We start from the raw sequence: 15,661 nt of genomic DNA, 5'->3' as shown, positions 1-15,661 counted from the left end.
CCTGAGGTGGAGAAAGGATTTGAATATGGATTGCCATCTCACTAAAGATTGTAAAGTGCCTTGAGATCCACAGATGAAAAGAGCTATATTAGAGCAAGTATTATTATTACTATTATCTTGGTGTATCCTCAGATTCATTCTTGGTTGAAGCCACTTCAAATCTATAGAAGCAGAACACCCACAGTTTTCACAAAGCGCTGTGTCCACAACACTGTTAGTAGTTTCTGGATGATTTAGGCTGCTCTGGATCACATCTGATCTTTCCCTTGAGTTTGCATCTATTTATTGAGAATAGATAGGTCAAACTGGCGGTGACTTCAGAGGGGTTTCGCCTTCCTCTTCAGCATTTGGATGTGGGTCACTTGTAGCGTGACCAGATGTCTTGATTTTATAGGGACAGTCCCAATATTTGGGGCTTTGTCTTACATAGGCGCCTATTACCCCCCCCCCCCCCGTCCCAATTTTTCACACTTGCTATCTGGTCACCCTAGCCACTTGTCAGGATTTTCTGGGTATATCACATTTGATCATTTCCCTGACATTTCCGGGACCTTGGACACTGGTGCATTTCGGTCCCTCCTACTCTCTGCTTGTTGCATATAATAGTCTAATCTGCTGCGGGCTGTAATACTTTGATCTGATTTCAGTTGGGTTTAATGCGGGTGCTGGATGGGGTTGGTGGCCTGTGATATAGGAGAGGTCAGACTAGATGGTCTGCTGCTCCCTTCTGGTCTTACATTCTATGATTGTAACGCATAAGCATATCACTAGTTCAAAATATCTTCCCTTGCTGTAATTAATGATATGGTTTCCCACTCTATATTAGGTGATACCTCAGAATTAACTGAGAATTTGGGGGGGGGCATATTTTATTCATGCAGGGTTGAATACCACTGAACAGAGGGCCAACACAGGGTCTTATGTACCGTTTAAGCCCCAGTTTTGTCTTGCAGGTCTTACGTGGGTCTTCAGCAGTGCCTAGGGTCTCTGGAGGGGGTGAGTTGCATGCTGAGGGTATTTATATTAATTACTTTAGGCCAAGACATTTTTAGAAAAGGTCTATTGATTATGGTACCACAATAATAAAATATAAAGTCTGAAAATTTCAAAGTGTGGTGACTGCCATGCTCTCATTTCTTTATCTACTTCATTTCTTCATGTTTCTCTGCAATGGTAATAAGTTATGGTTTAGTATCATGAGAGGTTATAGTTACACAGTGAGTCATACTTACTGCAGGAAAGGGCATCTATACATCCTGTTGCTTGCCTTAAAATCTGAATAAGGAAAGGTGGCCAGTGCCTTTATTCCATACATACAATATATTCGCAAAAAGAAAAGGAGGACTTGTGGCACCTTAGAGACTAACAAATTTAGTCTCTAAAGTGCCACAAGTCCTCCTTTTCTTTTTGCAAATACAGACTAACATGGCTGCTACTCTGAAACCATACAATATATTGTGAGTGCTAGCAGGGGAGAAGAACGAGGATAAGGAAGAGTAGGGGTGGGATAAAATTGTGCCACCCAGTACCAACAGGGTTGGTATTTCCTGTTGCATCATATTACACTTGCAAAAAGCAGAGATTATTAAAATGGTGATTAACAGACTTTTTTCTGGAGCCGCTCAGGTGACAGTTACACATGAAGTTACAGATGTCTGAGACGCACACTTTTTTACATAGATATAAACACTCAATAAAATATCACCTGTATCATGATAATCTAGCTGCCTTATTTTGCCCACAGTGACTCCATAATCTTCCCTCCTAATAACAGCTTTGTTTTAAGAAAATTCTTAAATTGGATCAGGAGTTATTTTAATTTGTAAAACTCATTTCACCTGTTAAAAGTGGGATCAAAGAGCAGCGGCTCACTTGCTCTAGCAATTGAAGAATACCTGTAACACTTTGCCTCATCTTTCTTCTCCAATTAATTGTTAACACCTTACTTTGATTTACAAGGGTGTGAATATCTGCCTTTACATCCAGTGTCAGTGGTACCGGTTGGCTGGCTGGCAGACAGGCAATATTAATGCCCAGGGCTGTGCTTGAATGCATCACTTCTGCTGTGCACTTATCCTCCACTGTGCCAACGGTTGAGAGAGCTGTGAGTTTTCCCTAAACTCACATCTTCTGGCTCATTGTCAGTCAAGCTGTGCCAGCTGAACCAGCCAATAAAAGCATATAGCAAGAATAAATTTGTCATAGGAAAAGTACAGAAAAGTGATTACTTTCATGCAAGACTACAGTAAGGACACTGTTAGGACATTTTGCTAATATTAAAAAAATAAAAGCTTGCAAAATTAGTTTTTTGTCAATTAAAGAATAAGTGTCTGGACCGTTCCACAAGAAGGTTTAAGATCAAAATTTAGTTTTTTAAAAATATTGTATATTGGTATTTTAAATAAATGTTTGTGCAGGGGTTAGGCAATATGACACCATTCTGCTACATCACCCCCTCAAAGATTCCTGCATAAGTTGGGAATCGAGAGGTAGTGGGTAGACATTTGGGAAAACATAAGTGATACAAAATGAAATATACTGCTGAGGAAACAATCCATCTAGAGACAGCTGGAATTTCTGCAGCACTTTGTTCATTAGAGGCCAAAAACATAGCACTTTGCAGAAAATTCACAGCAAAAAAAAACAAGTGGCAGCAAAGACAATAACTGCTAGAGTGTATCTGTGATCATTAATGATTTTTGCATTCTATCCCCTTCACTGCTTTCCCTTTGTAAGAGCAAGGTGGAACAGAAATCAAATAGGAATTTTGGTAAAATCTGTAGAATTTCCCTTCTGTGGGAATTAATCTAGAACTGCAATCAATAGCTGCAGGATTCCTCCAGTGATATCCCATCTAGTCTCCGATCCTCCAATGAGTTCAATGTGGACATTCTCCTGTGTCCATGGAGCTCATTGCAGGGCTCAGACCTTAGGTTTTAGTTCTGCTTAACCCTGCTCCTCTATTTTAGCACTAGATACCACTGCAGGACACAAAGGAAGTTATTAAAATATAAGCAAGGTTATCACTATTGCCAGGTGGAGAATATTACTGCTGCTACGAGTGCTGTACTTGGTAAATGACAACATTGTGCACAGCCCTTTCATCTTCATGGTGCCAAATCCACAGGTGATTAACTTTCTGTATGTAGGTAGTGAACTGAAACTATTCACATAAAAGTACTCATATATAATGTTTGCAAGATCTGAGCCTGAAAGGACAGTTGCAAGAGTCTCAATTATATGAATTGTCATAAAACTGTCTAATGGCCAACCTTATTGAGCTGCATTTAGTATATTGTATTGTCATACAAGAGACCCAGTTTCTATCCACCAGTCAAGTCTCTCATGCACCACATGCCAGAGACAGGCACTAAGGAGGGAGCACGTCATGTTGTTCTGAAGCAATCCCTGCAGGAGACTAAGGAGTTAGGCTAACAAAGTCAAAAAACGGTCCCATGCAGCCCTCCAAGGTCAAAAGAATTAGAGAATGTGAAAGCTCATGGGGAGCTTTGCAGATGATCAGATGCCCCAGTTATGGGCAATCTTATCAAAACCTAGATAGATTGATCAATACCCAGGGCTGGATCCTCCTATCTGCTATGGATAAATGGTGCAAAGTGGCTTTAAAATGACCAGAGATAGCCATTGACTATTTTCTTGGATGGGGAGAATTCCCATGCGTGGTGGAAAGCTAATGAAGATCCTGCCACCTCGGCAGCCAACAATCAGAGAGTCACACACATGGTTCACTGGTGTTGCCACTGTCAGAGATGCAGTGCAGATTCAGGGCCCAAAACTCTGTGAGTTACCCTAGACTATGGAATGTATTTGTGCCAGGGTAAGAAACCATCTCTGGTTGGTTTTATGGACAAATAGGAAATATATTCCTAATTATAATTGCTTTATAATTAGGAGTAGATTGAAATAAAGATTTTATTTAAGATACTTTGGTATCTTAGACCATTTCAGGTATAATTTACTACAGTCCAAGTCAAGCAGAGGTAAATGATCCCTAGGCCTCAAAAGAGAAACAGGGTCTATACTTAAGCCAATTCAATTTTCAGTCAACACAAGGCTCAAAGGACCTCATCTTATAAGGTGCTGATGGTGAAACACAGGAAAAGTCTAAAGACCGTGGATGACAGATGAATTTGAGAAAGACAGTATGACATTCTGTGCCATTGAATTTCTGATGTCCCTCAGATACTTGAGATAAAGACATTTCTTTATGATGAATTAAAACTAAGTTAGAAATTAAGTTTAAAATAAGGATAGCAGTAAGATTGTCCTGTGCGTTGGGATGGCGCTCAGAGGAGGAAGACTCTATGATAAGCAGACTTTTCCACATTGTTCCATTGGGTTGGAGTACTTTGAGCAGTCCACAAGCCCCACAGATCCTAGCGGTGTAGCAAGAGGCCAGGGCCATCTAGGTATCCACATGGAGGCTCTGTGCTTCCGTAAAAGTTCTGTGACTCTCCTCTTGAAAATCTCTACCCTGGAGGTTGCTCAGGGTGCATGCCTTTTCTTTGCAAACTCTGTCACAGATGAGGCTGCTTTATGGTGCCTCATGTTGGCCAAGAATGGTAATGCAGGCACTCACTGCCTTGGTCTGCAAGCATTGCTTGCCTGCTTGGGGCAGAGTGTCCCATGCAGTAAGCTCACCATCAGGCTTGATACTGCTAAATAAAAATAAAAAGCTCAGAAATTGGCTGCCTTTACCTTTAAATAAACAAACAGAACTTCAAAGGCAAGTGCTCAGTTGCAGGCCTGTCCCAACAGTTCTGGACTAGCACAGAGGAGCAATTCTCTCTTCATGTCACCCCACATTGCCCCTGAGAAAGGGCAGGCAAGTCTTCTTAACTAGCCTTCTGGCTTCCGATTGGTCAGTGTCTCGTAGCCCTAAGCCCTTCTAGGTATCTGGAGAACTAAGTCTTATTGGTAGCCCAGCCTGAGCAGGGAGGGTTTCTGGGAACCTCCTGGCAGGGGTTGTGGGGGGAAAAGAAGGCCTGATAGACCCTGTTGCACTCTGCTAGGTCAGAAGGAGGATAATGTGAATCTCTCTGGCCTCCACTTCTCTTGCACAGACACCAGACACACAAATCACTCTCCTCTGCAGAGTCCAGAGGAAAGTGGAATGGTGTTGCAGTGGCATCTGAGTCCCTACCTATGACTGAACCCAGAGATCTGTGTAGGGAAGGACCCTTCTATAGGGATCTAGGGGGCTGCACCTGACACCTCTTAATACTGTCTCTGAGAGAAACAATTATCTGCTCTGAAGGAAACACTAAAGACAACAAAAGAAAAACCCTATCAGACAGTGATCTGAATCTGTCTGGAAGATGGTACTGTGCACTTCAGGGTTAATGCATGCCACATGCTATTAAACGGTGTTTCCAGAAGACTCATGTGATGCAGAGATTGCTATGGTAATCACTGCTTACCCTGAGAAGACAACAGAGCACACTGCAATGAAAAATCCCACACAAATGGATTAAGCACAGACTGAGACTTTCACTTATACTCCCTCTTTTTGGGAAATTATTTTATTTTTTTCCCCTCTTGAATTGGCATAAGCTGCACTTTTGAGCAACTAACAATTTCTTCTCAGCTGACTCCACCCTTCTTTCTTGGATTGCACATGTTTCCTAACTGCCGTGGCGGGTTAGTCATGTACTGACTGATTAAGAGGGCCTTGGGAATAGCAAACCCACATTTTCTGCTGGTTTATGATGTAAGTGCTCTTTCTTGCAACTGGGGTCCCAAATGATTTTGAAACAAAATTAGCTATCTGTGAACATCAGTGTACCAGCTTGTCCACTTACAAGTAGGGCAGCTCTTTGTACCACAGCTAAAATACTTTCAGACCATTTCTGTGCTGCAGAAGACCCAGTCAACTGGGACTACATTCTTGTGTCTTACTCAGTCACTGGGAATTTTGCCTGAGTCAGACCTGCAAGATTTGGCTTGTCATTACTAATTACTGTAATTATTGCTAGTAAAGAGTCTGAACATAAAAAATACTCTGTACATGTTATTATTTTATTATTTAATATTATGTAGAAAAAACTCAGCTGAGCTACTGGCTGGCTATTATTGAACTGGTAGACTGCAGTGGTGTACTGCCCCCTCCTCCTGCTCCTCTTCACATGCAACCTTTCAAGAAGAAAAATAAGGGCGCTTGTCCTGTAGAGGGAAGACTGTCAGTAGCAGTAGGAAAATTATTAAAGGTCCATTTAAATGTACATTCCAAAGTTATAGAGCCTGGTTCTCTGGTGCTTCTAAGCTGCTTTGCACCACTCTGGCACTGCAGGCACTAAAGGCAGCCAACCAACGGAGGGTTCCCGCAGTGCTAGGGGAATCCGTGGGTTCTGTAGACACCTTAGTGGCTCCCACGTCACCCGCCTCAATCCTCGCTTCAGGCGATATGGTGGGAGGGGGGAAGGGTGTGGTTGGGAGGTGTTCAGGGGGACTTTGGTATCTGAAGCAAGATTGAACAGCCTTCTCTTTAGCTACATTTGCTCCCCCTCCTCTTGAGTTGTTCCAAGTTCTCTGTCACAACTCAGAGACTGGGCCCTGCTTTTTTAACTGGACTATCAATAGTTCTTGGAACTACATTATTGGGTTGGAAATATAAGAAGAAGAGGTTTTCTCATGAGATGCCGTATCCTCAACTAGCATAAATTAATGTAAGAACATAAGAATGGCCCTACTGGGTCAGACCAAAGGTCCATCTAGCCCAGTATCCTGTCTTCTGACAGTGGCCAGTGCAAGGTGCCCAAGAGGGAATGAACAGAACAGGTAATCATCAAGTGATCCATTCCAATGGAGCTCCATTGACTCCAGAATTTCTAATATTTCCTGCTTGCAAGTGAAGGGAAGACAGAACCAGCAGACAGAACAGTCTGGGGTTTGGTTTGAGATTTAGGTGAAGGGTTTGTTCTTAATGTATCAAAATCAATTCAACCCTCCCTTATTACTAACAGCTTCACTGGGGGACAGCTCTCACTTTCTCTGAAATAATTGTGGAGGATCCCCCTACAAAAATAAAGAATCTTTTCTGGTTAGTTAGCAGATACTGTACAAGCTGAACTGTTTGTTTTGCCAAATGTACACAGCTTTACCTGAGCTAATGTTGATCTATCTGCACTGCTTACCACATGCCAATTTTTATACTTACGATAGTGAGCGGGATTCTAGAAAGAATATCTACACAGGACAATTAAAAAGTGAGCCAGACAGCAAAGATTCCAACATAGGGGGCCAGATCTTCAGCTGGTGAAAATCATTACAGATCACGAGACTTCAATGGAGTTATGCCAGTTTACACCAGCTGAAGATCTGGTCCAGTATGTCCATCAAAGCATGATTTATGTGGAAAAGTCTTAAAAATTAATTGAAAATTAATAATCTTTCTATAGCTTTTTTAAAATAGAAGAATTTAATAGACAAGTATATATTTTCTATGGGGAGCGGGGGGTGAAGCCTTTGAGGCTGTGTGTTTGAGGTCTGCCCAAGCCAGGGAGCTGAGCTAAAGATTGCAAACTGCTCTGTCCCGCCCAAAGGGCTAGAACCTGGCTGTGATGCCATCTGCCCAAGCGAGGGAGGTTGAATGACAGACTGCTGGTTACCCAACCCCAGTCCAAGGGGCCAGGGCCCTAGACCATTAACTGACACTATACTTTGCTAATCCCCTGCCAATTAACTATCAATAGCTAGGTGGTGTAGTGAGGCAGAGTGGCCTCCCTCCAAGGCTGACTGGGAGAAAACACTTGAAGCCACTACAATGTCCCTTCTGGCCTTGAAATCTATGAATCATAGAACTGTAGGACTGGAACCTCAAGAGGTCATCTAGTCCAGTCCCCTGCACTCATGGCAGAACTAAATATTATCTAGACCATCCCTGATGGGTGTTCATCTAACCTGCTCTTAAAAAGCTCCAATGATGGAGATTCCACAACCTCCCAAAGCAATTTATTCCAGTGCTTAATCACCCTGACAGTTAGGAAGTTTTTCCTAATGTCCAACTTAAACTGCCGTTGCTGCAATTTTAGCCCATTGCTTCTTGTCCTATCCTCAAAGGTTAAAGAGAGCAATTTTTCTCTTTAACAATATTCTAGGATGTCTTCTATCCTAGCTTCCACTACCCTAACTACCACTATGTAACTACATTTATACATCTATACATCTATCTATATACGTATATCTGTATGCAGTGTTTGCAGGCTGGACTCGTCAGATCTGATTCTTCTCTCACTTACACCAAGTTTAGGCTGGTGTAACTCTGCTGACTTTAGTGGCATTAGCCATGATTTACAACAGAGTAAAAGAGCTCAGAATTGGGCCCACAACATAATCACTTAGCACACATTGCCATGCTGCCGTTGCCCATCATTAGATTCAGACTGGTTACTAAATGTTGGTACTTATCTTCTCCAATAGTATTAGAAGTTGTCTTTTAAAAAAAGGCATTGTGGGATTTCTACAATTAGTGACATATGGATGACTGGAAGCGTCTGAATCAGATGACTTGAGGGTCGCTATTATAACACCGAATTTTAGAAAGGGCTCCGGAGGCGATTCTGGCAACTGCAGACTGGCGAGCCTAACTTCAGTACCAAGCAACTTGGTAGAAACTGTAGCTGTAACTGTAATTCTCAGACAAATAGATGAACATGATGGGCTGGGGAAGAGTCTACACAGCTTTTGTAAAGGGAACTCATGCCTTACCAATCTATTAGAATTATTTGAGGGTGTCAACAAACATATGGATAAGGGTGATCCAGTTCATATAATGTATCTGGATTTTCAGAAAACCTTTTACAAGAACCAAAGGTTCTTAAGGAAACTGAGTAGTCATGGGATAACAGGTACGGTCATCTCATGGATCAGTAACTGAATAAAAGACAGGAAACAAAGGATAGGAATAAAAGGTGAGTTTTCAGAATGGAGAGGGGTAAACAGCAGAGTACCCCAAGGATCTGTACTGGAACCCTGTACTGTTCAACATATTCATTAATGGTCTGGAAGAGGGAGTGAACAGTGAGGTGGCAAAGTTTGTAGATGATAGAAAATTATTCAAGATAGTTAAGTCCAAAGCTAACTGCAAAGGGTGACTGGGTGACTGGGGAACAAAATGGCAGACGAAATTCAATGTTAGTAAGTGCAAAGTAATGCACATTTGAAAAAATAATCCCAGCTACAAATATATATTGATGGGGTCTAAATTAGTTGTTACCACTCAAGAAAGAGATCTAACAGTCACCGTGGACTGTTCTCTGAAAACTTCAGCTCAGTGTGCAACAGTGGTCAAAAAGGCTAATTGAATTTTATGAACAATCAGAAAAGGGGTAAAAAATAAGATTAAATGTCATAATGCCACTATATAAATCCCTGGTGCTCCCACACCTTGAATACTGTATCCCGTTTTGGTTTCCCTATCTCAAAAAGGAGATATTGAAACTGAAAAAGGTTTGGAGATCATCTACAAAGATGATCATGGATATGGACCAGCTTCTATATGAGGTGAGACAAAAAGGTTAGGGCTGTTCAGCTGAGAAAAGAGATGACTAAGGGGAGATATGATAGAGGCCTATAAAATCATGAATGGTGTGGAAAAAAAGTGAATAGACCACAATACAAAAACCAGGGGTCACCCAATGAAATAAAGAGGCAGCAGGTTTAATACAAGCAAGAGGAAGAGGAAGTGCCTTTTCACACAACACACAATTAAGCTGTGGAACTCTTTGCCATTGGATGTTGTAATGACTAAAAGTATAACTGGGTTCAAAAAAGAACTAGAAAAGTTCATGACGGACAGGTCTGTAAATGGCTATTAGCCAGGATGGTTAGGGATGCAGCCCTGTGTTTGGCACAACCCTAAACATCTGACTGCCAGAAGCCAGGATGGGAAGACTGGGTGGATTACACTCCCCTTGAAGCTCTGGTATTGGCCACTATTGGAGACTGGCTACTGGGCTAGATGGACATTGGTCTCACCCAATATGACAGTTCTTATGTTTCTATGGCTTTATAAGTAGAGTTTTCTTCTGGGGCTTGGTACAGCCTTATTGAGAGTGGGACATTGACATTGGCGTCTCTTCTATGTTTACTCTAGTATTGCACAATGAAATAAACATTTGTGCTGACCATTTTTCCATATCTGTTTCATATAACTTAATCTACAAGAAATCCAGATATCATCAACACTCTGGAATAAATTTTTTTACAGAATTAATAAACAGAGAATTGTACCCTGGTATGTAAGCCATAGTTCTCTTTAAATACCTGTTTATTTATTTTTATTTTTTATGTCAGATTACTTTGCAAAATTTCTTCTGATGGGATTCAGATTATTCCATGACTGGTTTTACTTTAACATGGTGTATTTCAAGATAAACAAGTCAGCAGATGCTATTTATACATTTTGAACATTGTAACATTGTGTATTGTGCTAATACAAAAATTGGAATAAGCATCACCTTTAAGATGTTGTGGCTCACTGACACTGCTCTCTCACAAATAGAAAATAGTCCAGCTTTGTTGATAAATATTTGTTAAAATCATATTTTGGGAGCATATCTGAACATTAAATCATTTGCACTTTTGTACTGCGGAAAAAAATATAGTATAAAGTTAGAGCAGAAAATAGGTTTCTTTATGATGGCATACGGCAAATCTCTCTAATGAGAGGCCATTTACTGCATAAGCGTCTTGCATGTGGTACTTGACAGCAGGTGTCTGGAGAAAATCCTGCAAACATTTTGAAGTGTACTATTACTGGCAACTTGCTAGAAAAATGTAAAATTCTGAGCTTTCAGGCCTGAGCCAGGAAGTAGAATAAAATATAAAACGATGATGAAAGCGAAAAATTAATCTAAGCTTCTTGTTTCTACATTAAAGAGATGTATAAATAGTTCCAGCAGAGAGTCTAAACTAAACATGACATATTACCTACATGGGATAGAAAGACCTTATTGTGCTTGCACCATAAAGTTTTAAAAGGTTCCCTTTCCAACCGAAAGTGGAAGTGAGTGACTATACTTGCTTTAGCTTATCCATATTTTAATTAAGTCAGGAATATGGGTTTATCTACAGAGGCTAGAAAAGACTTTAATTACCATCCACTGAGAATGTTAGCAGTACTTGAAGGTGACTTAAATGTGCTTTCCTATGGATTTAATTAAAATGCAATAATTGTATGTATCAGATATCAGTTATTAAAACACTCAGGGCAGGGGTGGCCAACCTGTGGCTCCAGAGCTACATATGGCTCTTCAGAAGTTAATATGTGGCTCCTTGTATAGGCACCGACTCCGGGCCTGGAGCTACAGGCGCCAACTTTCCAATGTGCTGGGGGGTGCTCACTGCTCAACCCCTGGCTCTGCCACAGGCCCTGCCCCCACTCCTCCTGTTCCTGCCCCCTCCCCTGAGCCATTGTGCCCTCACTCCTCCCCCTTCCCCCAGAGCCTCCTGCACTCCACTGATCGGGAGGTGCGGGGAGGGAGGGAGAGTGCTGATCGGTGGGGCTGCTGATGGGTGGGAGGCACTGGGAGCTGGGGGTGTGTGCTGATGGAAGGTTGCTGACGTATTACTGTGGCTTTTTGGCAATGTACATTGGTAAATTCTGGCTCCTTCTCAGGCTCAGGTTGGCCACCCCTGACTTAGGGCCTGATTCAGAACTCATTTAAATTAATGGTAGTCTTTTCAATTGACTTCAATAGGCCTTAAACTAGGGTCCTATTGTGAATCAAAAGCTATCAAATTGATTTGAATCTAAGTACATTTTTAATAATTATTTTGCATTTATTTAACCTAAAAATCATGGCACCTGGGTTTTAAAAAGGAGCTCACTTCAGTTTGTGGTGTGCGTGTGAGGAGCTGGGAGCAAGAGGCACTGGGAGCTGAGAGTGAGAACGCAGACTGTTGGAGGACTGAGGTGTACAAGCATTATCAGACACCAGGAGGAAGGTCCTATGGTGAGGATAAAGAAGGTGTTGGGAGGAGGCCATGGGGAAGTAGCCCAGGGAGTTGTAGCTGTCACACAGCTGTTCCAGGAGGCACTCTAGACAGCTGCATTCCACAGGGCCCTGGGCTGGAACCCGGAGTAGAGGGCGGGCCCGGGTTCCCCCAAATTCTCCCAACTCCTTGTCAGACACAGGAGGAGTCGACCTGGACTGTGGGTTCAGAAAAACGGCCAAGCTGAGGGCTGCCGTGAAGCTCCAAGGTGAGCAAATCTGCCAATAAGTGCAAGACCCACCAAGGTAGAGCAGGAACTTTGTCACATTACATTTAAAAAAAAAAAAAAAGAAAGCTGAGATTCTCATGTAATAACATAATTTCAGGAACTGGGGATTTAAGAAAACACCAAATATTGTGGGACAAGAATCACAAGCTAAAATCACAAGAGGAAAGACTGGAAATCAGGAGCCAAAATTTTTAAATCCTGGTATCTAAAGTTAGGCTAATAAATTAGGTGCCTAAAGAGAAGAGGCCAGATTTTCAGAGGTGCTGAGCACCCAAAGCTATGGGATATGGGGTTGTTCAACACTTTTGAAAATCAGTCCACTTCTATTTAGGTACCAAAAGATGGATTTAGAAAGCTAACTTTAGGCACCCAGATTTGAAAATTCTGACCAGGACCAACAATAACAGGCAAAGAGATGATGTATTCTTATCCTGGCATTTCCCCCCTAATATTCTACGACATGAGTTATTGCTACACATGTTCATGATATTGGACAACAAAAAACATTTAAACAGAAACTTCCTTCTTAATATAGCATCCCCCCAATATAGCATATATAATTCTTGTAAATGGCAGTAACATGGTATAATAGGAGTATATTAAAACATCATTGTACAATACCTTCATTGGGGGAAATTATGACAAAAATGTGGTAGTCACAGATGATTTAACTTTATTTGTGTGATTTCTAAAGAAAGAATATCTCTGGTCCTCTTCTGCCTTTGGTCTCTTTCCTCTTCTGCCTTGGAAGAATAGTTCTGTTTGAAGTAGTTAGAACATGTGTGAGTGGACAGCGTGGTGACTGAAATTTATAAAAGAGCTTTTGAGTGCTGTCACAATTAATTATCAGCTTTTTCACTGTCCTGAGAAATGCTGCTGATAGCATCTATCTAACATGCACCACCCATAGTCCAAAAAATCTACTTCATCCAGGAAATGCTAATGCTTCTGGGATCTGATTCCTACTGCAAAGTGTAAAACTATATTTTATACTTGAGCCATTAGGCTCAGCCAAGAGCAAGATGCCTTAATCTTAACCCAGGAGTAGCCCAGGGAGGAAATGTATATAGTTCTTTCCCTCTTTCCCTCTTGTTCTCCAGTTGGTCTAGGAATGAGCAAACTGTTGGGGATAAAAGAGGAACTGACTTGACCCATCATCCAAAACTTTATTTGAACATAAACTGGTGAACCTGGGGGATTGTGAAGGTTGTACCGAGGTGGGGTAGTCTGAGACTTCATAAAATTCAGGTTCAGAAAAGTATTCCTAGCCACTTCTAAATGTTAATAATCAATGCATTTATTGAAAACCAACTGTACTGTACTGAATATAGAAGTAAAATTCAATATTTAGGACTTGCCTGATTTTTTTCTAATAAAGTTATAAATTAGTTTTATAAAGCTTTGAAGATAAAAATGTTACCTAAATGTTAAACATGTCATTGTATAAACATAAAAAGAAAAGGAGTACTAGTGGCACCTTAGAGACTAACCAACTAGTTCTCCTTTTCTTTTTGCGAATACAGACTAACACAGCTGCTACTCTGAAACCTGTCATTGTATAAACACAGAAATTCCCTAAGTATCACCAGAAGGATCCATTAAATTTTCAGAGTAAATTCAATAAGAAATGGAATTATATTTTTCAGTCAAATTTTAATAAACAAATACAAATACAAACACCTTCTGGAGATGCTTAAAAACCAAATTTCAGATACAAACACCCCCAAACATGGAGATGATCTAAGTACATTTACAGATGTAAATTTTGAGCCTGTTCCTAACATCTACATCTTTCTCCTTTCATGAATCTTGTCTTGTTGACCCATCGTCTATCCAGACACCAGAAACACTTTCTATATGCCAAACTACTTACTGTAGATTGTCTTCAGTAGCATTCTAATGCATTTCATATTATTAATCTATTCATAGAATTGAAAAATTCTACAAAGTTGGAAACAACTCACTGTCCCAGCCTAGTTCTTAGTGGACATGTCCACATTGAAGAAATCACCATCATACTTAGCACTAATCTGGTATGCATCCCCTGCACTTGGAGCCAATATCTAAAAGACATATTGCAGGACACAAGCATGTAATACCACTACCCCTTGTATTCTGTCGATAAAGAGAACTTACGCTTCTGATGCTGTCAATCTAACACCTCTTCTGAATATAAATGCAATTTTTAAATTAAAAAGTAAAATGTAAAGAGAAAGGAATAAATAACACTGACATACTGAACTGCACATGAAAATCTATAGTAGTCTAAAGTAATTTCTATTTGTATAAACTTCCAGCATACAAATAATTGTATACAAGTTCTCTGTCTCCATAGGCTATTGCCCAATTTATAGTTGGCAAAAATAAACTTGTATTTTCAATTGTAGAAAACAATGGTTATGATGTTTTGCCTTGTGGTGTTGTGTCATGTCATAGAGTAGGTCAACAAGAAGTAATGAATGAAGGAAACTAAAACTTAGAAAGAGACTTTGTTTTCCCATCTTAGTAACTTATTATTTCATTGAGGACTTTGGGAGCTGATCTGAATATATTGCAGAGAAGAAAACAGCAAGGGGAGAACACTAATCTATCCTCAGTATTCGTTACTGACTGTGTTCAAATAATTTCTTGGCTACAAACTTTTAAGCATTCCTAATTCAGCTCTCATTGTCCTTTGTGGTTTGGACAGCTCATTGCTGATTGTTGATTGTTGGAGGATTTCTGTAGTAATCCTTTGTGCCAAACTGTAAAGCCCATCTCACACATTATCACCTAATGTTTGCATATAATTGAGACACATGCTTTCTGGCAGTCTGAGGAGGGAATGTAATGGAGGGGTTGCTACATTTTCCAAGAAAAAACAATGGAAATTATTGTAGGAATTATTTTGAGAAGTTCTATGGTGTGTGTTATACAGGAGGTCAGACTAGATGATCCTTCTGAATCTATGACTCTATTAAATGAAATCCTAGGGTTCAGGTCAGGAATTTTCCCACTGACTATTCTTTATTAAATCATTAAATATGGGTTAAAGCTGGAATCAACTGTCCTAACCTTCCCCTCCACTGAACTTTGGGGATTCAGATAATATGGGACTTGGATCCCAATCAGCGCTAGTCTTGAGTTTGTAACACCAAATCCACCACTGTTGTGTCCATCTCTGTGTTACAGCCCTTTTCTTAAATCAAGACATTGCTTTGGTAAGTAATGTGTATGTGCATGTGAGAGAGAGTGAGAGCGAGTTAGAAACCACAGAGGCCCTTAGTAATGAACATTGCTCCTGCAGCAGCAAGTGGGGTAGAGGTTGTTGTAGCAATGACTGGTATTACATAATACCTCCCATCTGTCTGCAGATGTGTGAGTTTGTTTTAATGTTTTATGAGGTTTTTATTGCACTTTAATGCAGTCCCCAACCCC

The 15,661-nt window shown here is 40.7% G+C and overlaps 1 protein-coding gene across 13 annotated transcripts in view; it reads left to right on the top strand.

Annotated features, from left to right (window-relative positions):
- The window catches only part of ANAPC10 (anaphase promoting complex subunit 10), a 301,756-nt gene that overhangs the window by 108,552 nt on the left and 177,543 nt on the right, over positions 1-15,661 (top strand). Inside the window, exon 5 of one of the 13 annotated variants that reach the window (XM_073341248.1) lies at positions 954-996. The exons of 11 other annotated variants lie outside the window; for them this stretch is intronic. In XM_073341248.1, coding sequence (XP_073197349.1) covers positions 954-996 — 43 coding nt within the window. Of the gene's footprint in view, positions 1-953; positions 1,324-15,661 lie in introns of those variants that run through there. One more of the 13 variants, XM_073341247.1, reaches the window with a different exon arrangement.

Source organism: Lepidochelys kempii, chromosome 4 (genome assembly GCF_965140265.1).
Source record: "Lepidochelys kempii isolate rLepKem1 chromosome 4, rLepKem1.hap2, whole genome shotgun sequence".
NCBI classification, from domain to species: domain Eukaryota; kingdom Metazoa; phylum Chordata; order Testudines; family Cheloniidae; genus Lepidochelys; species Lepidochelys kempii.
This window is presented reverse-complemented; position numbering and strand designations above follow the sequence as displayed.